Raw genomic sequence first — 23,839 nt, 5'->3', positions numbered from 1 at the left:
TAATCTGTCTCAATTATCATGGGGGCCAATAATCGTAATTTAGTAGCAAGTAACTCTGAAAATAACTTTTCAAGATGGTTACGATTGTGTATTGTTTGTTGTTGGTGTCGTCGCCGAAGCCGCCGTTGTTGTTAAATTTTCCGCATAAAACCGGTGTGTGCTTTCTTTTTTAGGTAAGTGTAGTAATACCCATCAGCTAGTAGTCACATGCGTATGGCACCTACCCAGGCAATCGACACAGATAGAGCTGGTACTACTAGTGAATTAGTGCAACTTGACGCACGTCAAGTACTTCAGCTGGGCGCATGTCGTCATATCCCAGTTACGCAGATCGATGCTCATATTATACAGGACAAATTGTATGGATAGCAACTTCTTGGGTTTATATTTACGACGTTTCGGGGCTTATCCTAGCCCCCTCATCAGGTTGAGCTGAACTGAACAGTAAGGCTAACTGTTAACTGTCAACCTATTATTGTTGATGCTCATATTTTTGATCACTGGATTGTCTGGCCCTGACTCGACTCCACATAACTGGAATATTGCTGAGTGCAGTATTACACGACAGAAAGTCAAACAAACAAATATACAAACACGAACCGTATAGAAGCCAGCCGATGTTCAGCGTTCACTCACTGCTAGTGCTGTAGAGTTCAGCAGGGTCTCCTCCTCAAGACACCTCCGAAAGACACCTCCTCATACGCTTCTGTACAGTTCTCACATCATCATCTTTCCTTGGTAGTTCTACTGTGATGTTAAACGAAATGTGCTTTTGTTCGGTCATGCAAAATCTAAACAATGGAACTTGTCCAGCAATTTATAAACTGCCTGTAAATCGATAATCTGGTTTCTACCACTCGTACCTTGATCCGTGCACTTCATACAGCTGTAATATTGTAAGATGTGTCTAAAAAGATCGACTGTTAATTTTCCAACACATATTCCACCAAAATGGCTTTTTTGGTTATTACGTTCTATAAAAGAACGAATGAGCTTAGGATATTACCCTACATATATGTTCTTAGTATTCAGCTTTACATGGGAGAGAAGACTTGTTCTTATTTAACTTTTATAACTTGGTTATAGTTGTCAGGTAAGATTTCTTACTCGACAAGCGGAATCATTTGGCCCGAAATACCAAAGCTTTCTAAAGTGGACATAGGAGATGAATTTTTATATCTCCAGGATAACGGGTAATGAGATGCAAAAAATATGTTCCATTAAACTGACGGAATGAACCTTTTTTCAGCGTATCCTTAACTGTAAATGAGTGGAATACTGTAGAACTCACCCGGCGTTCACACACTCACTCAAATAGAAATGTGACAAAAAGAAATGCTTAACGTATGATCAAGATGTTTTATTTATATATTTGTGTTATACGATTACACTGTGGCATAAAAATACACGTATTGCACATTTTATGAGGATCCTTGACCCGTTTTAAACTAAATATACACTTGTATGCAGTATTCCACATTTGACAGGCACATTCTCAGTTCCTGTTGGACTTGATGACGTTGGCTGTCGACCAACAGGAGGGGATATTCCATTTTGCGAGCATACCACTAGCCAATGCATATGGGAAAGATTAATATATATCTATACAGATGAAACATTTCCAAAGCAATGGAATAAATTTCGCTTCACCATCTGTTTTATCCTTTGCTTCGTCAGTTGCATGTTATCAATCCAATATCTCCTACTTTTTAATGGTATATAACTGATAGAGAAATATCTTGTATGTCCTGCTCATGTATTGAATCACGCATAGAGGCCTGAAATGGCCCTCATCTTTGGTTGACCTTTGCTTGCAGTTGTGTGAAGTGATTGTCTATATGTACACAATTCACACACTTTGTCAACTTTCACGGGCGGGAATTGTATCATACAACATGATGTAATCAGTCCAATTGAAAGTTTCATCAAACAGAACTTTCATTACTGTGCAAACAAATAGTTGATTAAGGTAACACGTTTTTGTAATATCTGCATAAAAATATAATGCTGTAAATTTTTATCATATATGTGACTAGAATCTCAAAAACAAACTGTTCTTGATAAATGGTTCCTAAAATCCGGTTTAGGCGTCTCTATTCGTAGACATCATTTACATTCTCGACCTGAAAATCAGTTCCACTTAACTTGTACTGCTTTCCATGCCTGGTCAATAGACAGTGAAATGTGCATCTTAATCGACACATAAAGACGACTCTGCAACCGTATGAAGCGGTTTTGTAACTAATTTAATCCACGCCGTACGCTAATAAGTTCCGTACGTTGTCTAGTGATACTTCCATTAAAACTCTTGATCCGCAACTTCCACACAGTGAACGAATTCAGTGGCAGTTGAGACACTTTTCCATCGATGAATACGTTATAAGTTTATTGGTACGCATTTCACATAAGATAGTTTTTCCCTGTGTCATTTAACCCGTGTATGAGATTCACCATCCACTTCTCCAAGGAAGCATTTGGATAAAACTTTATAACCGCTGTATCGTCCTTGATTTTCGGAAACAGTGACCTTTCAATCAAAGGTCGGGCTGATTGTGAGGGACATAACTCGTAGCAGCTAAAAATCAAAGCTTGTTTCACTCGACGATTTGTGTAGCCCATGTTATTCTGTGGCGGGCAATTTTTGCTGTTTACGGAAAGGGGCGAGTGGTAACGAATGTTTACATGAAGATATTACATGTATTTCCATTACAAATATCCTTGAGTGAAGTTACGTTTTAAACATTGGATTTCCAGTTAGATTCATCATTATTATTCTACTAACAGTTGTATATCGCTAATATCCAGCACAGCGGCTCAAATGGTCATCATTGGATGCGCCACATCGTATTATTATCCAACTCTTGCAGAGTTAAGTTTAAGCTTAGTTAAGGTTGCTTCGTGAAAAGACTCCCTTCATGAACAGATTCGTATTTTGTAAGTACACAGGGTTGTGGTGTACACTAGGGGTTGTGACGACACTGTAAGAGTTGACTGCAAGGTTTTATTCCCGGTCACAGTTAGGCTCGATACCAGCACCTCAAGCTCGCTGGCTCACAAGTCAGGTGTCTTAGACGGCTCGCTCACAGTTAACGATTAAAACTACAGTTCTCGTATCGTAACCAATAACAACGGTAATTTGAGATCACAAAAACCATGTGGATGGAGAAACAGAGGATGTAAGCATATGGCACCACAATCAAACAGGGTGATTTTTGTAACGCTTCAATCAGTTGAACGTATACATCATTAATGTCAAACATTCATCACAACTCGCCCCTTTCCGTCACCTCCAAAGAAGACTGTCCGGCTTGTCCAGGGCTAACACAAGGTCGGTCACGAATGAGTGTCTCCTTCCCATTCATAACCAGCTTATATATTGCAGGTTACGGAGTGGATGATATTCTTGAAACAAATACTGCCAGTCTTTGGACGCCAACGGGGAATGGAAAGCCTCTTTCTTTCCGTGACCTGCTTGTCCCAGAATTACACGACCCATTCGGCACCATTCGACCCTTTCCGTACCCGACTTATTCCGGAATAGCACGAGTTAGTCACGAATAATCATGAAAGTAACGATTGTTGCTTGTATGCCAGAACGATCTTCCTGCTACTGTCCAGAACAATATCATTGATGGTTTGAGCAAACGTAAGCATTGGATTGTCTAGTTGTAGGGCTGGAAAATCTGTTAGGTGCTCTGACATTAATGGAGATTAACACCGATACCCCCGAGAAATTCCATATGCCTGGAATACGAACAAAAGCCATTTACATATAATAAACAACGCAGATATTTGGCAACTTATAGTAAATTCTCGTCTAGTCACGTTTCATTTCTCATTTGTGTCATTCAGGAGCAGTCCAAAGGTCTTCGATTAAATATGAGACCAATTCGTGACCAACTCATGCTATTCCGGGGCTAGATGAATCGTGATGTTGCAGTTTTCGGAACGGGTGTGTGAATGCTTACTGCATTCTGACACTGAACGGAAAGTGTCCAGTACATTCAGTACACCACGGCCCTTTCCGTAAAATGTGATAGGATTGCGAGTTTTGTAAAAGTTTGACTCCACGATCGACATCAGGGAGTACGTCAGTTCTTGTCTCTGATTTCTCTTAACGGTTGTCATTTCAGCTCGAATCTGGGAGTGAATGAGTTTAGTTTTACGCCGCATGCAGCAATATTCCAGCTATATGGCGGAACTGGAATCTGGGACTGTAGACCATCCATGTCTCCCGCTCATTAGAGACCACTCATCTGGAGTTGCTTCAATTGCCAATAGTTATTGCTAGTTCTGCTTTCCACGATTTCATGATGATATTCCGCCTTTTGCAGACTGACGATGCTTCTGTGTCAATGTTCCTTCTGGTTGGATGTACTGAAGCGCCAGTAACCTGTCCTTCATCCACAGAGGGAGGATCCACAACACACGGAACATAATGTTGGCGTCTCGACCCACAATATAACGCGCACGTGGGAATCGAGCAGTCACCGCGTGCACGTAGGCCCTCGTGACCTGTGACAGGTCAGATGACGTCAAGGAGTCGATGTCGTGGCAATGTTTCAAAGCTGAAATCATAAAGAACAGGGAATAAGTGAGTGTAGTTTTACGCCTTTTTAGCAACATTCCAGCAATATCACGGCGGGGGACATGAAATGGGCTTCACACTTTGTACGCATGTGGGGAATCGAACCCGGAATTTCGACGTGACGAGCGCACGTTCTTACCACAAAGCTACTCTGTCGCATCGAACTGAGTTAAATGCCGTTTTAATAACATTCCGTTTATTATAACTCAACATGGTAGGAATACACTGAGTTAGGCACGTTTCACTATCTAGGTGAAACATGAGACGGCGAGAAATAGTCGGTTTGAGCCGAGTTTCCGAATAAAGATTATGGGTTCCCACTGAGCCCAAGGGAGGCAACTTGCCACGAAGAATTTAGGTACCCTAACCATCAGGCCCACCTTTACCACCTCACTAACAAGCCATGTGTTCAATTCTGAAGAGATTTCAAGGTGAATTTATTAATCGGTAAGTGGAGATCGCATTGCTAGTGTTTGTGTGAACGTCCTCTTTAACAATATTCCAACTATATGTAGATACTCATATCTGGGCCAGACAATCCAGTGATCGCCCTCATGAGCATCGAGTTCCGTAGACACACATGCCCTTCATACTCCTCAACATAAAACACCTGAACACACGTATCCCTGTCTAAATACCTCCCCCCCCCTCCACACACACAGAGAATACCTGGACAGACATACCCATGTCTAAACACTCATCAACACAGAACGCCTGGAAAGAGATGCCCTTGTCTAAATACTCCTTCCCACAGAACACCTGGACAGACATACCCATGTCTAAACACTCATCAACATAGAACGCCTGGAAAGAGATGCCCTTGTCTAAATACTCCTTCCCACAGAACACCTGGACAGACATACCCATGTCTAAACACTCATCAACATAGAACGCCTGGAAAGAGATGCCCTTGTCTAAATACTCCTTCCCATAGAACACCTGGACAGACATACCCATGTCTAAACACTCATCAACATAGAACGCCTGGACAGACATACCCATGTCTAAACACTCATCAACATAGAACGCCTGGACAGACATACCCATGTCTAAACACTCATCAACATAGAACGCCTGGACAGACATACCAATGTCTAAACACTCATCAACATAGAACGCCTGGACAGACATACCCATGTCTAAACACTCATCAACATAGAACGCCTGGACAGACATGCCCTTGTCTAAACACTCATCAACATAGAACGCCTGGACAGACATACCCATGTCTAAACACTCATCAACATAGAACGCCTGGACAGACATACCCATGTCTAAACACTCATCAACATAGAACGCCTGGACAGACATACCCATGTCTAAACACTCATCAACATAGAACGCCTGGACAGACATGCCCTTGTCTAAACACTCATCAACATAGAACGCCTGGACAGACATACCCATGTCTAAACACTCATCAACATAGAACGCCTGGACAGACATACCCATGTCTAAACACTCATCAACATAGAACGCCTGGACAGACATACCCATGTCTAAACACTCATCAACATAGAACGCCTGGACAGACATACCCATGTCTAAACACTCATCAACATAGAACGCCTGGACAGACATGCCCTTGTCTAAACACTCATCAACATAGAACGCCTGGACAGACATACCCATGTCTAAACACTCATCAACATAGAACGCCTGGACAGACATACCCATGTCTAAACACTCATCAACATAGAACGCCTGGACAGACATACCCATGTCTAAACACTCATCAACATAGAACGCCTGGACAGACATGCCCTTGTCTAAACACTCATCAACATAGAACGCCTGGACAGACATGCCCTTGTCTAAATACCCCTCCCTATAGAACATCTTGACATACATACACTTGTCTAAATACTCCTTCACATAGAACACCAGGATAGACATACACTTGTCTAAATTCACCTCTCCACAGAACGCCTGGACAGACATACCCTTATCTAAATACTCCTCTCCATAGAACGCCTGGACATCTTGGTGGGCGTGTCTGAAGCTCTGCTTGTATTTGACCACCATCGTCTCCACTGGTAGAAAGTTGGTTCTGTAGAAGCCCGGTTGAAGAACGATGACAGATACACCCTGACGGAACAGTTCAAGTCTGAAATGGATGAGTGAGTGAGTGATTGAGTGAGTGAGTGAGCAGACGAATGAGTAATTGAGCGAGTGAGTGGATGAGTGAGTGAATTGTTTATACACAGTGTTTAAGTGATATCACGAGATAAATGAGAGACCATCACACATAAGTCCTGAAATATGTACATTTTAACATTCTCTGAGATGTTTTCAGAATGAAAACAGAGATACATTTGCGCTTTTGCATATCTGATAAGGAAAAACGAATGGTAGCACCAACACGCCAGTTAGAAATGTACAATCGCCTTTATCTTCGAGTCGATTTTATTATTAAATCCACAATAGTGGCAATGTTATGTTTGGTCAATATATGCCAAGAAGACTTGTCACTGAGTTAAACCCTAAAATCCCTGTGTCCACTTGCCTAAAGCGATGTCAACGCCAACACATCCTTGTCAGTAAGTCTTTGTTTCAGTATGGGAGTTACTATCATCGCAACACCGATAGTACACTTGGGTCCAGGTTGGTTTATGCAAAGGAGTTCCTTATTCCAGCCTACACCCCCTTTGAAAAGATAAAGAAGAACTGTGTTGCACACGAGCGAGTTTCGTTGTAGTGAGTTAGTTTCGATTCTGAATGGCCACGAGCTATTTGTACATGTGTATACATTGCAATGAGTATGCGGAGACCACACTCGACAAACTCAAAACAATATTCACCCTGCTGAACACCTTTACTACAGCGGACACAGGACTACGATTCCGACTATCCATGAATACGTGTTTTTAAATTACTATCATATGGAGACGACACCGGGTGTTCACAAAACGCCAGTGACAAACGTCCGGAACACGTGTGTTTGTTTTTTGTTTAACGCGGTATGTCATCCTTACTTATCGTTTTCCTGTCAATGCACCAATGATATGTGGCTTTTCAGTATTATCGATTTAATATCGTTATTTAACTTCGGTTCGTACTCATCAGTATTCTATCTATACCTTCTGTTTGCCTGTCAATGTGCAAATGGTATTTAGCTTTCAGTATTATTGTACTCAATTTGGTTATTTAACGAGGTAGCCATCACTATTGAGTCTATATGGTCTGTTTTTCTGTCAATGTACAAATGATATTTGGATTTCAAAATTGAGAATAGAAGGCAGTGACTCCAAACTATCTACAAATACAGCAGGTGAGTCTCAGCTGTGTGTGTTTATAATTCGACACTAACATTTGCTCACCTGAGACAGTCGGAAAATCCTTCCACTGCGTATTTGGACACCACATATGGTGACGGCCCCATGCCAACTTTGGTCAGAATACTGGACATGTTGATAACTCGACCTTGACCTTCACGCAACAGTGGTAGGAACGACCTTGTAATGTCAACAAGACCAAGAAGATTGACATCAAGTGCGCTTGCGTAGTCTTGTCGCTCCAGCCAATCAACGGGTCCGAGTGAGGCTGCTGTACCGGCATTGTTGATGAGTGCCCACAGACCTGAATATAGTTAAAGTCAGTGAGTGATCGAGTGATTGACTTGGCATTTTAACAGTATTTACCAACATGGCGGAATATCAGCTTGGTGCAGGGATTAAAGCGTCACTGTTCAGAAACCAAAGAGTCATTATCAGGTCGATTATCTGATTATAACCAAAGATAATTCAGTTGTGGTGCAATGGGACGAAACACTCCAGTAAAGTGTGGCTACCCTTCAACATCATAGCAATGGACGAAGTGTCCGTTCATCATCGCAAAGGTCCTGGTTCGATTCCCAACATTTGTGTCCTCGCTGTTACTGCTGGAACATTGTATAGAACTGTAAACCTAAGCTCCTCACTAACTTTCTTCATCAAGATTAAACATTGCCAAACTCAGCTCAGTCACTTACTCCTGTTAGGAGGTTACCTTACACCGTGTCAGTTTTCACCGCTGTTGGCAATATTCTAGCAATATCACAGCAGGAGACACCGGAAATGGGATAACCGGCTTATTCAGTGTGTTTAGTTTAAACCACATGACTACCGCACCGTCCCTTCAGCTACTGAATAACTACTGCCAGTCGGGATGTCCAAGCATAATATAGAATTCTGGCTGATGGGGCGATCGCTCGCCATGCCAAAGACCCGAGTTCGATTCCCCACATGGGTACAATGTGTGAAGCCCATTCCTGGTGTCCTCCCAATATTGCTAGAATATTGCTGCAAGCGTCCTAAAACCAAACTCACTCACTCACCAGTACCAGCAGGGATCCTTGACTTGACAAACTCTACAGCACTGCGAATGCTGCTCACATCTGCAATTTCCAGCTTGAAGGTCACAAGTCGCTCTGACGTCGCGGCGTTGAGTTCATCTACACCGTTGTCGCTGTGACAGGCAGCAAACACGTTGAAGCCGAGAGAGTCAAGACGTTTGGCCAGAAGGTTTCCAAAGCCACTATTGCAGCCGGTTATCAGAACATACCTGTCACCATAGTTGCCGACAGTTTGTTTCCCTATCAACCACTTGGTAAACATCGTTACCATGACGACACACGCGGAAATGACGACCCAGAGAATCATGTCTGATCTGTGTCATAGAAAGAAAAGAAAGGTCAAGGTTATGCACCAGCCCAGTAGATATTCACAGTAAAATTAATAATGAAATAAACTAGAGATTCCTGCGGTCCGACATCGGTGATAAATCTGCGTCTGCGTCTTGTTCTGGTATCCTGTCTCCTACCTTGACGTCATAACGGTCTTGTGCCATGGTCCAGTCATATGATCCATGGTCCAGTTTTGTGCCATTGTCCAGTCTTACAATCCACAATCCAGTATTTGTCTAGAGGTCAAAGACTGGGCCCACATTACCTTCAAGTCTTGAGCGTTAAAGGTATATTTGTAATCCCCTACACAGAGTTAGAAGTCCGGGTCACCATATGTTGGTGTAAAGCCAATACGTACGAGAACAATAGGAACGTAGATAGACAATGACCTGGGTGTAATCCAGTACGCCTTATGTGAGTTTCCCTGCCTTGCTTATCAGTCCATTGTTCCACCTTAGTGTTGTAACGCCTGCCGTAATATACTGCTGTAGTGTCTGTTGTAGCGTCAGCTGTTGATGTGTCTGTTGTAAAACCTATGACGTAACTGTGTGACATTATGTTGGAAGATGCATTTGGAATGACTTCACACAATATCATTGAATATGCCCAGCGGTGTTTTCAGTATTTATTCCTACACATCCACAACTTTGGAATCAAATAACGTGTTATAGCATTCAAAACTGTGTTCCACAGGAAATTTCTGTAGAAACTATTTGTACAATGCCCTGACAATATTATTACGTCATGAATCTGACGTCACAATGATATGACATCGCTGCACTGCAAATCCAATGGCAGTACTATGTTCTGAGATGCACATTTTTCATTGAAAACTAATGAAGAATGATTTTGGATGATAAATAGAATCTCACCCTCGTGTTTACTGACATCTTATATCAACACTCGTTGATAAAGGTAAAAATATCCTCGGCAAGTCTCAGATATTTGTTACTTATTCAACTCATGTTGACAGTTGATATCAGTAGACACTTGAGTGAGATTCTCTATATACCAGCTTACTGTAATAATATCTTCAAGGACGCCAGATAATACCAACTTCGCAATATATGAGTGGTCGAACGGAGAATGACGATGTCGGTTTTCGTTGCTCATGAAGCCACAAGCGATTTTATGTTTTGTCGTTGCAATAATTGCAGATGTCTCCTTTTGAAATAATTTCTGATGTGTCCAGACGCCAATATTTGTACCTGCTCATACTCGCCACTATAGCAAGGATTTGGCTCCTGAGTCATGCTGGAAGGCTTTGTAATCAGGCATCTGTTTCTTACACTAAACATACTTGTATATGCCAGGTAATATATATGTGAGACAGCGTATCAAGTCCGTGTATCTACTCCTCTTATGTCAAGTAAGCAATTGTTTGGCTCAAGCTCAAATACGTTATTTGCGTTACCATGTTTAGTGGCACATTTGCCATTTCGCCATTAGACCACCGGGGCAGACAACAACGTCTGCACTGATGACGTCTAGTCGCTACCGTCAGCGGACACATAATGCGGAAGGACACCATAGGGGCTTACTAGTATTCATAGGTTAATAGGTTAAAACTAAACACAACTAGAAGATGAATCCTTTACTTCTACAGTGTAAACATCCCTAAAAATCCGGGTTAGAACAGGTCTTCACCAACCCAGGCTTGTCGTAAGAAAGGGACCCAAGGGTCAGGCTCGCTGACTGGATTGACACATATCATCGTATTCCAGTTGCGCACACAGTGGTCGTGCTGTTGATCACTGGATTGTTTGGTTTAAACTCGATTATATGTATAACCCTTCGTCATGTAGGGGGCATATTGCTGAGTGAAGCTTTATACAACAAACAGACCTAAAAATGTTTACATCCAATGTTGGTGGGATTATGTCAATATTTACACTTATATAGAGAGTGACCGGGTCAATATATATGTCTATATCCCTCTGTAATCATCGGCTGGTACTATCAATAAGTTTATCCAATCTGATAAACTTGATGTTCTCGTCAAAGAATTATGAAGTGAGTGAGTATGGTTTTAGCACCTAATATTCCAGGAACATCAGGGCAAGGGCACCAGAAATGAGCTTCACACATGTGGGGAATCAAACCCGGGTCTTGGCTGTGACGAGCGGACGCTGTAACCACTAGGCTAACAGGATAACGGCTAACAATGTTGACACCACACGATCGACATGGTTTATGTTATGAACAATATTTTTTAAAAATCATTTTTCTCTATTTTTGTACCTACTGCTTGGTCCAGACTCGAGTACATTTACTTAGGTGACTTCGTAATTTCACAAATCAACCTGTCCTGTAAAGACAAAATTCCAACCAGACTCCATAACTGCCCGAACATATCATTATGATTAGATAAAGGACGAATGTCATGAAATAAAGACTGCCATGTGAAAACAGGGCAATCTCATCTATCGACTGCCCGTGACAGCGGTTAACCGCGGACACACTTTGGTTAGAGTGACCTCCCCTTGTTAGTAATGCGATAAAACGACAGGTTGTGCAATCAGACTGCAGAATCGGCATTTTGTATAAATAGTTATGATGTTCAATCATCACGTGCAACGCTGCTGACGAAGCGATGTCCTGTGAAGGTATAAAAGGCGAAAGGTAAGTGAGATGACTTTAGTATTGCCATTCCAAACCGAGAGAAGTTGTTACTGGGCGGTGTTCCTGGTGGCGATCATTTCGGGGTGATACTCGAGGACAATGGCGACTTTGACAGCGACAATGGATTCCCAATACTAACTACAGCTTACTTCGTCTTTTGGGATGCTTCCATGCATTCTATACAGAACCCTGTGACCTAGTCACAACCCTGGTCCGAAGCGTGACACCCCAATAGCGTCCGTGCAATAACCCCCCGGGGTGCTAGACGGAAGGGGTGGAGCGCCGAGGGCCCCTTCTGTCACAGGACTTGTGGGTGTAGTGTGTTCACATCCTCACCTCATACTTGTGACTGACGGGGCCGTTTTGTCAACGAATTTTTGACAGGAAACCGGACAAGCAGATGGCGTGTGGTTTCGTACCGGTCAGTAATGTGTTGTTTAATTTCTCTATTTCATGGTTACAGACCGTCGACAGTAGTAGTAGTAGTAGTAGTAGTAGTAGTAGTAGTAGTAGTAGTAGTAGTAGTAGTAGTAGTAGTAGTAGTAGTAGTTCTTTGTCGTGAGCGGGCACTCAGCAATGTTCCTACTACATCTGTCAGCGGTAAAAATCGAGTTTAGGCTGGACCAGACAATCCAGTGAGCAGTAGAAGTAGTCGTGGGATTATGTTAATGTCTTATTAATACGGTGGTAGCAGTAATACTGTAGTGGTATATTGAACATGTACTGGTGTGTTGCATTATTTCCCCCTTAACAGCTCAGCCAATAGTAGTATAGAAGATACGTAGAGTTAGTTTGCTTAACACCGCCCTCAGCAATTTTCCAACGGTATGGCGGCGGTCTATAAATGCATGAGTGTGTACCAGACAATCCAGTGATCAGCATCATGAGCACTGATCTACGCGTTAGGTATGTGTCAACATAACGTCTGATCCAGTTACTGTTGTCCAATTATGCATTGCTGAAGATCAGTTCCACGCGAATATTCACTGACTTAAAGTAGTAGTAGTAATAATAACACTAATGAACATTTATAAAGTGCTGAATCCACTCAACGCGCTAAAGCAGTAGTAGGAGTAGTGGTGGTGATAGTGATGGTGGTGTCGTAGTAGTAGTGGTAGTGGTGATGGTGGGCGGTGTCCTAGTAGCAGTAGTAGTAGTAGTAGTAGTAGTGGTGATGGTGGGCGGTGTCCTAGTAGTAGTAGCAGTAGTAGCAGCAGCAGCAGCAGCAGCAGCAGCAGCAGCAGCAGCAGTAGTAGTAGTAGTAGTAGTGATGGTGGTGGTGTCGTAGTAGTAGTGGTGATGGTGGGTGGTGGTGGTATAGTTGCAGTGGTGAGAATGGCGGTCTTAGTGGTGCAGTGGCAACACTGACGAGCAGCATTGCAAATTTAGGGTCAATATCATCCTGATGATGGCATCGTCAGTAGAGCAGTCTTTTTTGGTTAAATGGTTGTCATCCCCAGCTTCAAGTAGTTGAAGAGTGGTTGGGCGAAAATAACAACAACGTCTAAATAATAATTAGTCAAGACTGAACTTATTAATATATCCCATGGATGGGTCGCTGTGCCTCGGAAACGTTGTGGTTAGTGAACGTAGGCGGAGGGGGGGTCGGGGTGACTTGCATTTTTACTAGTGCGCACGGTAAGGGTACTTTAGGCGCCCCATGAGGGACTGACTGAGTTTTACTCCACGTTTAGCAATATTCCAGCGACATCAAGGCGGAGGACACCAAACATGGGCTCCACACATTGTTCCCATGGGGGCATTCAGACCCTGGTCTACACACCATCCGTCTCGTGAATGAAAAGTATACCGTAACTCTTTATTGTTTCACTAGGGAACGGCAATGCCAATGCACTGACCGATGATTAGCGCGCGTTCATATGTAAGTCAACACAGAGGACTACTCTCGGTTTGCATTATCAGCTGCCCGATAGGGGGGAATGTGCATTTCAAACTATAACAGCTGAGTGAGCAGTTTAGCAATATTCCAGCCAAAACACGTCGGTGGACTTTGTTCAGAAGTAGGCTTCGCACATTGTACCCATGAGGTGAATCGAACCCGGGCCTTTCACGCACTTTCACGGTCTTCTCACACACTCATCGCACTGACATCTTGAACTCTTACTCTGGCCACAAGTGCAGACGCTCACCACCGATTCCAAGATATTTTAACGACAAAGAACGAAAAGATGGAATGCAGCCGGAACGTGAACTTGGATTCTGCTCCAATAAATTCCTGCGAATGAGACAGAATCGCAGATAAACTATATTTAGCATCGTAGGGGAGTATTCTGCACACGCGTCACGTGACTGTTATATTTGTTTACGTTGAGGTTTTCTGTTCAACTTGGCGAGTGTCCAAATAGGTCAGGAATGGAAGTGATTAAACTTTGTCCTGACACAGTGACATCGTTAAGGGCTGGTTGGCAACATGTTATTTTGAATTTTGAAGTTTACATTTATTTGTTTGTCTCAAGGGTTGACGTCAAACTCGAGCACCTTCGACTGTAATGCATTAGGTAATTTAGCGTAAACATTTATTGTGAGGAAGTCAGTAAAACATATTTATGTTCCCTGATACATCAAAACGTTTGTTTTCATAATTGTAAACATATTTCCTTATCCTGTTCAGCCTGCTTCTCTATCCATACCCACATCCACAACAACTTCAGCATCCACAGCCATACCTACAGCGACAGGACACTTAACACCAACATCTACGCCACACCAGTACCCAACCACAAACATACCCAGTTGTATTCTAGACATTATAATTTTCAGGGAAGAAGGCCTGAGAGATATGGATATTTTTAAAACACGCTTTGAGAAATAAAACTTAAACTACTGCCTGTCCTTGTCAATGAATTTAGGTGAACAATTCGTAATCATTTAACCATCCTTGTTGAGCTGAAAAGGTTCCGTCTGTCTTGATTCTATCATCGGTTTCATGGCCTAATGGATAAAGCTTTCAATGGGTGAAGCCTGGTGTCCCCAACCGTGATAGTGCTGGAAAATTGCTCAAAGCGGATTAAAACTAAACTCACTCATTCAAATTATTATGTTGACATTATTATATAATTGTTATATCATGGCAAGGAAGGTACAGTTTCATTAAATTTCATTAAATTGTTTATAAATTAAAAAATATTGAAGTAGCAACTCACCAATGTTTGTATGACGAGTTTGGTTTATCTCAGTCTTCTTAAATGGAGAATTTCGTTCGTTGTGATCGTTATACATAAAGGAGCTATTGGTCTCCCAGTGTGACGTCACGCCAATCATGAAAGGCACATAATGAATCATTGACACTGTACCCTCTGTTCACTCATTCTTAATTTGGTGTTACTTGCGTCAGCGGAAATAGTTCATGTCGTACAGGTATTTCCGTACCGTTTGTTGACAACGCCGATGACTGTACACTATCGTGGTATTTTCTGGTGGCCTCAATATAATAGTACTGGCGGAAGGACATGTTATCTTATCTCTGTTTGATATCTTTCATATAACATCTACTTTAAGTTTGTGTTAATTACCATGACAACGGCTAAATGACAGGACGAATCTATTTCTGTAATCCACCCAAAAGAATCCATTAAATAGAATTATTGTTTTAACAACATTTATCACAATTTGTATATCAAACTCGTAGGAGAATTCCGATTCTTGCATAATTCAACTGGTTCATGTCAGTTTTCATGCCCACTCGATGTCTGTTATATGTCAGTTCTATGTCAGTTGCATGCCCACTTTAAGTCTGTTTTCTGTGTGTTAAGTGGCGAATAACGGAATCGGTCGGTCAGAACTGTTGCATCTTTTGTACAAAATGTTAATCATATAATACAGTTTTACCAGGAACAAACATAATTGACTACACAAACTGTTGCTGCTGTCACCACGTGACTAGTAATAATGGTGTATACTGTGTCGCTGAGCTTAAATCACACAACCCAATCGATTCGTCTCAAAAGGATCTCTGTCAGACTGGTAGATAAGCCCAGAAAATGTTATTTAAACTACTAGAACCAATAACTCAACAAAATGACACTGACAGATATTCACAAACTCGAGCGTGTTTACAAACAAGAGAAACGCCCGCTCACGTGATATGCTCAGAATATAGCTTGTGGTAGAGAATTGTGTGATAAACACTTTTTAGGTTTATCTTTTGTGAACGCTTCGATATTCTGGACGAAAAAGACCCGTGAAGGTCCGAGTTAGAACTGTTTTGCAGTAACTCATGCTTGTCGTAGAGGCGAATAACGGTATCGGGTGGTCAGGCTCGCTAATTTGATTGACGCATTTCATCGCATCCCAGGAGTGTAGATGGAGGTTCATCCTATTGATCACTGGACTGTCTGGTTTAGACTCGATTGTTTTCAGAGCGCCGCCATAAAGCTGGGATATTGGTGAGTGCGGCGGAACACTAAAATCACTCACGCACTCTTCTGGAAAAGACGACGTTGTCTCTTACTCTGTCCAAAACATAATACTCTCGAATAACAATTTCTTTCTGTTCTCAGTTGGGACTTGTCATCTTGGTGAAGGAAATTAACGCTTGCCTTACTCCACCATCAGACAGCCACACCGCGATGTGACTGACATACTGTACAGAAAGACTGTAGACGCTTACTGTCTTCAGCTCTACACATGGCGGAACAAGGCCTTTTTGTCGACTAGTTAGCCGTCAGCAAAGCTGTACTGACCGATACATCGAAAGAGAGTTAAGTAACATTATCCCGACAATAGGCAGATACGCGGAAGAGCACCACTCTTCGGACAACTTGACCTTATCTAATTGACTAATCTAAACAGAATTTTGACAAATAAGTCTTGCCTTAGAGACACACGCAAGTCTTTATCCTCGTGAACTGAGCATGTCAAAACGCAATTCACGCATTCACGTGATGCGACGCTGAAAACTGAATGTTTACTTCAGCGCATGACCTTGATCGTACTCCCCCGTTCCCCGTTATCACGTGTCAGATGTCAGGTAGAAGGGTCGTTAACAAAAAACAGAGTTTCCTTGTCGTACTGGATAAGTGTATCCTTGGTCCATTAGCTGTACGCAACAAGGAATGGTTAGGAAAATTCCCAGCATGCCTTTCAGCCAACTGAGCTCGTACAACTCGTTTTCAATGTGAGTGAATCGTTTCGTTGCCACTGGGTGAGATTTCAAGTGTTGTTGTTTATTCGATCGCTGTTGACTGCATTGTCTATTGTGTTTTTACTTTTGTTTATTCTCTTTGTGTTGTTTTGGGGATGTTTGTCTGCGTTTTCCTCTTAAAAATCACAAAATAAAACCGGAGGGCATACATAATTATATTGAATAAATGAACTCCTGAGTGAACACGTGTTGAACAAAACAAACCTGAGAGTACACACGTGTCGAACAGAAACCGGAGGGCACACACGTGTTAAATAAAACAACACCTAATAACAATAACGTGTTGAATAAACACCCGAGAGTACACACGTGTCGAATAGAATAACACCTGATGATAATAACGTGCTAAATAGAATAACACTTGATAATAATAACGTGTTAAATAAACACCTGAGAGTACACACGTGTTGAACAAAATAAACCCGTGGGCACACACGTGTCGAATAGAATAACACCTAATAACAATAACGTGTTAAATAAACACCTGAGAGTACACACGTGTCGAACAGAATAAACCAGAGGGTACACGCGTGTTAAATAGAATAACACCTGCTAGCAATAACGCGTTTAATGAACACCTGAGTGTTCATACGTGGAACAAAATAACACTCGGGGGTACACGGGTGATGAACAAAATAAAACATTAACAAATTAATTTTTAAAGATACGTTACAATGGCATCCATAAATACACAATAAAGCCAAAACCCCTAAACCGTGGGTTGTCGATCAATGTGCTGAGGGAATGTTTGGTGATAAATATACTGGATTAATGTATGGATAAGTAAGTTTGACCCGTAAATATTACATAAATGGTAATGGACTGTTTATGTGAGATTTCGGACTAACGAAGGTTTACAGTAAAAGTCATTTTCCAAGAGACGTTAACTGGTTTTGCAGGCGAAAAACAGGAAAGAATCGTGAAAGTAATCGCATTTATATCAGAAATGAACAAACCCCGAATGTTTAGATTAGAAAAAAAACATTACCTATAGGGACTTTTCCTGTTTTAATTCAAGTTGTGGCATCTACTTGATTACTCGAACAGGTACAGCATATGTTTATAACAATGTATTAACAAATGGCTCCAGAATAAAGAGGAAGCTCAGGCTAGAATAGTGTACAGCAATCAAGGATTCGTGTTATGTCAGTTGTACATTAACCATATGTCTAAATGGCACTCCGAGGAACACGGACATACATCAGAGCAGACATTCCCGGCAGGTGGCGCAGTCAGATTTGTTTACATCCGGTGCCCCTGATCAGCCAAACCCACGTGACCTCTCCAGGAAATGCGTATTTCGGACAACTACGTAGATTTACAAACACGGAGATCCCTATCATATCATGTTCACTTCTACACAACGCAAAGACTGTTCCCCGGGTAAATATGTCTGATCTGGCTTCTTTCATTCAAAATAATGTTATTTGTTCTTATGGAAAATATAGAGACTGGGCGCCATTCTGCACCTGCAGTACTGCCATTAAAGCTATTGTGTTCGCTTTTCTCTGAACATGAATTTTTCACAATAGATTTAATCAAAATACACTTATTACGACGAAATGTTAATCTGCGGCGTGTGGTGGTCGATTTAAGACAATCATTGTCTTTATTTAATGCATACAAGTGGTTTTGAAACAAATAGACGAAACCTTTTTATCTGAATGCCAATCTGAATCCATAATGTTTGTTATACGCATTTCGAAGAAGAATTGCATAAAATGGGTATGACAGAAATATCGGCTTATTAATAAACGTACTTTACATTACGCGCCTGCCACATAGAACGGTTAAGTTTTTAACAGCATTGTTCAAGAAAATAGGTTAGTTTGGTCCTCGATAATGCGGACAACACGCATTCTGGGCACCTACCAATGGGAACTACAACGGGTTCAGTGTCCATGCAGTCAACTATGCTTATAGCAAAGTGTTGGATATAACGAACTTGTTTTGTTCTGGCCACGTGCTGTATATTTTAGTCCAAATACGTATAACCAACTACAGTTGTAACAAACTAAAATGAGAGGTCCCTTTCTGTTCGTTTCAACGGTAGTATATTGTATATATTGTGAGGCGTTGAACAAACGTTAACATTATACCGTGAGAAACCCTTTGTTTGGTCTGTAGCTTGTAAACCTGAATCACCATTTGATTGTCTCAGTAGATGCTATCTGACATGATGTAAATCTCACACGCTGTTTACATGCTTCATCTTCCCCTCACTTGAGAACACTCTGAAGAAAATATTCAATCCTGATTCCTACATAACAACATCCTCGCTGTTTATACCAAAGCTGCTTGAAAGACGCGCACTAACCTAAATAGTTCTACAATCTCGTGATATGTGGGAACAAAACATATCGCATTTCGAACCAATTATTCGAAGTTAACAAACATTTGATCACTAGCAGGTGTATCCATTGTAGCGCAGTTTTCAGGCGTATTAAACATTAATTATTAATATTATTGTCATTAAACCTTAAATCACTTACCGTAAACTCACTCACTCACTCACGCGCCCACTCTCTTTGTTATCACAGTCCTTGGTCAACACATTATCTTCGTTCGTACATCTATTCTATTTGCAACTATTCAATATGTAATCATTTGGCTTATTGAACGATTTGCTATCAAGAAACAAATTGCCCTTAATAAATACATATATGGAAATTGGAATCACTATTTAAAAGCGGAAATATCACATATATACATATATGTACTGAATGTTTAGGTAAACAGTTTTGCCCATAATAAATACATGCATGGAAATCGGAATCAGTAAATTATTTAAAAGCGTAAATATCACATATGTACATATATGTACAGAATGTTTACATAAACTGATTGGAAATAACTACGCATAATAACAAAATAGGAATAGCAGATGAATAACAAAACGCGGCATAAATACAAACGGCATAAAAATGCACGAAAACCACAAATTACAGATGTCACGATAACACGGGAACAACACAAACATGAAAACAGCCTTCAAAGGGAGGACACGCAACAACAACAACGACAACCCATATCAATATCTGAAACAACAAACAGCACAACGCAAAAGTACAACAAAAGAATTTAGCACCAGAAATGACCAGCTTAAGAAATTAAAAGCTTTAGTTCTTAATATTATTTTGGCCATGTGACAACGACTGCATACCTTACAATGCAATTGTACTATGGGCCATGCGACCTAAAATAAGAGTAATTCTTGGTCAAGTAAGGCATCTTCGAAAGAATTTAGCGCTTCAAAAGCAACTAAAGACATAAAATGCTTCGAAGAAACAGCACAAAACTTTTGAACTACAAAAGAAAAATGAAGAACTTTAAAGCCGCGAAAGGAAAACATGACAATTTATTAAAAACTATTAAAAACAACAATAGAAGAAATGAAAAAGGCGACAAATAAAAACAAGGGACTCACTACATAGTAAAGGCAAAACATCAAGGTAGTAACGTACCGCCTCACAGTCGTCGTGTTCTCGGTTCACCCACTGTGCTCTTCGCTCCACGAACTGGCCATGAGGCCGAACCTTGGGTAAATTTAACAACATGATTTGAGTGTTTCATCATCCTGCTGCCCCACGTGCAAGGATGCTGTAGATCCTCAGCATCAGCGCGTGCCTCCCCAGTGTTGGGTTCATCCTCCTGCCAAGTGTGTTGCGTACACTCGTACTAGAACTGGAGAAATAGTTAGCTTTTTTCAACCAGGTCTAGATCGTGCTACTGTTTTATTAAGAAAGAGAACTCGTAAATATCACTCCTTTGACACAAATGAAAACAACTTTGAATTTCGCGGAGTGTTTAACATGTGGAAGCAGAGACCATATAATAGATTATATTATATGGTCTCTGGTGGAAGTCATTATAAGCTTCAGATAGTGAGTGAGTAAATGAGTGAGTATAGTTTCCCGGATCTATTCCAGCACTGAACTGCGAACTCAAACCCGAGTGTTCGGTGATGAGCGAAAACTTAACCATTAGACTACACCACTTCCCCTTTCAGTTAATGAGTAAGATAGGTTTAACACGAGTTTAATCACGTCTGAACAATGGGCCGTGAAGGTCCCGGGGTAGTATAGGCCTTCAGCAAAAAAGGCGACTATGCTTGTCATAAGAGGCGACTAACTGGGTCGGTCGTGATGGCTGACGTGGTTGACACATGTTATCGGTTTACAAATCCTATATAGCAAACGTGACGAAACATGGGGTTCGGACCAACCGTTCGCCAATCCAGTACGTTTCAAAATGTCGCTCTGATCATTAGGTATATAGCGTTTAAAAATGTTTTCACGAGAGAAAACCTTTTCATGCGTAGGGTAAATACTGTGAAGTCCCGTATTTAAGCCCCAGGCTTAAAGAAGGAAAATCACTGATGTGGTGAAGAAATATTTAACCAAGCCCAGGTCTTGAATTCGAAAATGCACCTTATTTTGACAAGAATGAAAAGAATCGGGATTTTTGAAAACTCTTCAATTAGAAAACTGGTCCAGATAAATTCAGTATTGAAAATGTTTAAGCGAGTGAATAGATGTGAAAGTGAATGCTAAAGTTGACAGTCTGTTTAATGCTATCATGAGAGAACTGACTGTCATCTAAGACAATGACTAGTCTCTATAGAGAGTCTTTAGAGCGTCAGAGTCACTAAACTTGGAACGGGAGGTCACTCTAAACGTGTAAAAATTAAATTCAAATTTAAGCTCGTAGGCGTAAATTACGGACAAAAAACGAGTATTTTAAAACATTTTGACTACCTAGTGTATGTTATGCACCTACCTGCAGACATATCGAACACTCGTTTTAACCAGTATCTCAAACTTGATCTGTTTCACATCAAATGTCAGTGAGTACAAATCTATGTTTCCTAATTCGGATTATTTATTTTTACTTCCGATTGGCGGATTATAACATCAGTTATAATCTCAGGGTGTGTGAGGTTTATGTTTCTGAAAACCCGAATAGTGGTAAATAGTGCCACGCAAGCCACATATAGACATGCACAAGTCTCTACTGTAATAAATAATAGTTTAAAAAATAATTTCGAAAAGCATATGAATAAAAGTACTCAAATTGTCAGTCTGACAGACTGGCTTCTCTAAACTTTTATGTAGGCTTGACCTTTTAAAGTACGAACACACGAATACAACCATAGGCTTAGCTTTCAGTACAACATTGGAGAAAGGCTACGTACAACCCCTACTGGTATGACGTCACAATAGTGAAGTGTTCCTCTGAGTCAAGCCTATAGTCTCAACATATCTCAACCTGTCAAGTACTGTCGAACATGCTGTTTCTGCCAAGACTTCTGAATACATCACGTGACTCTTCGACCGTTGCTCAAGCGTTGTGTGATCAAGGTTACAGCTTTCTTTCATTAACAACATATGTTCGGGGTCTTACAGCAGATTCATCGTTTAGTAGATATTGTATATATTTTATTGTTTTGTCGATTTCAATATTGATATTGATGCATTTCAACACAGATGACTTAGCTTGTCTTGATGCCTTGGAAATGATGCATTTCAACACATATTATTTGCGACGTTTTAATAAATGAAGCATTTAAACACTTGTGACTTTAAATATACACATCTGAAGATATATGATTTCTGATTTCTTAATAAACAGCTGCATTTCAACACATGATTTTTGGTGTTTTAATAAACAGCTGCGTCTCAACTCATATGAGTTTTGGTGTCTTAATAAACAGCTGCGTCTCAACTCATATGAGTTTTGGTGTCTTAATAAACAGCTGTATTTCGACACATACGACTTCACACATGTCGGCATACGGACCTATACCGTAAGTCTTCGCCTCGGAAGTCGACAAAAAAACAACAACAAGAAAACCTCGAGGAAAATTCTCTCCAATCTCTGTCTTCCCTAGCCGGGCTTTATCTTGCATAGCTGACAAAACACTAGAAAACAGCCTGATGGAATATCACCAACAGTGTGTGTATCACTACTCTGTGCACGAGGATGAAGCTAGTCCACTCAAGCTGCAGCATCACCCAGTCGGGAACTCTGCCAACTCGGCCATCGAAGGTTGAATGAGATGGATCTGTTTCTTGTACACATGCCATGGATAGAGCCGCGTGCATCATATCAACAACAGGCATCCGTATGCGAGTCCGAAATAACTCCAGCTGACAAACACGTGGCAGATGGCTCATCTCATGTATACAGGCAAGTGTGTTTTAAAGAACCACTTGTATTTTAAGGCGTAGCTTGTTTATGTAAGTAAGAAATGATTTATAAAGATGCGACCTATCAATTGGCCCCAGATTTTTCATGTAAACAGTGGGCCGGTTATACAAAAGTTATCTCAGCGGAGACCTGATTATATATCTAAACATTTGACGTGATAGGAATAAAATTATAGCATCCGCTAGCTGTTCGAATGTGGTTTACTTCGGAAACATTGTCCAGCATTCTAGCCGTCTAATCATTACTTACAATGGCTCAATACGCTGTGAATATTCAGGGGAAGAGTATAGTGGCAGGAAATAGCAAATTAAAAATAGATACGATGCAATCATTTGATAATACATAAAACTGTCGTGACAGTGCAGCGTGACGCCATGACTGACGTATAATCACGCAGAACGACAACGGTAATTATCGGCATCTGGCTTCTTCCGTCCTTTACAGTGTAAACGATAAAGACATATAACAACACACAGATATTCAGAATAATTCTGATTACTTACATCTCACATTTATGTGCAAAACATCCCTAAATCAAGGAAAGAGTCCTCCCAAAATCCCGTGTACCCATGTCAGCGAAGCCGCCATTTTG

General features: G+C 41.1%; 1 protein-coding gene across 3 annotated transcripts; it reads right to left on the bottom strand.

The window, feature by feature from the left end:
* Positions 1-2,987: 2,987 nt before the first annotated feature.
* Positions 2,988-20,629, bottom strand: LOC137256629 (retinol dehydrogenase 16-like). Of its 3 annotated transcripts, none has more exons than XR_010954573.1 (6): positions 20,502-20,629; positions 8,904-9,235; positions 7,909-8,167; positions 6,532-6,695; positions 4,167-4,568; positions 2,988-3,906 (listed from the first exon to the last, which is right to left on the bottom strand). XR_010954573.1 is itself a non-coding variant. In XM_067794526.1 (5 exons), the coding sequence occupies exons 2-5, from the start codon at positions 9,226-9,228 to the stop codon at positions 4,309-4,311; spliced, it is 1,008 nt and encodes a 335-aa protein (XP_067650627.1). In that variant the 5' UTR covers positions 9,229-9,235; positions 20,502-20,560; the 3' UTR covers positions 2,988-4,308. The 3 variants fall into 3 exon arrangements, 1 of the variants encoding a protein (XP_067650627.1); XR_010954572.1 differs by lacking the exon at positions 20,502-20,629 and adding an exon at positions 9,517-9,605; XM_067794526.1 differs by having other exon boundaries at positions 2,988-4,568; positions 20,502-20,560.
* Between the last annotated feature and the right edge of the window lie 3,210 nt (positions 20,630-23,839).

Source organism: Haliotis asinina, chromosome 11 (assembly GCF_037392515.1).
Source record: "Haliotis asinina isolate JCU_RB_2024 chromosome 11, JCU_Hal_asi_v2, whole genome shotgun sequence".
Lineage (NCBI taxonomy): Eukaryota > Metazoa > Mollusca > Gastropoda > Lepetellida > Haliotidae > Haliotis > Haliotis asinina.
Note: the sequence above shows the minus strand (reverse complement) of the source record. Positions and strands in the feature narration are given on the sequence as shown.

Coding starts and splice junctions, on each gene's coding strand:
- LOC137256629 (XM_067794526.1), bottom strand. CDS start 9,228: ATGATTCTCTGGGTCGTCATTTCCGCGTGTGTCGTCATGGTAACGATG. Junction 6,696..7,908: donor GGATTTTCCGACTGTCTCAG/GTGAGCAAATGT, acceptor CATCCATTTCAG/ACTTGAACTGTTCCGTCAGG. Junction 4,569..6,531: donor AGAGGAGTATTTAGATAAGG/GTATGTCTGTCC, acceptor TTATGATTTCAG/CTTTGAAACATTGCCACGAC.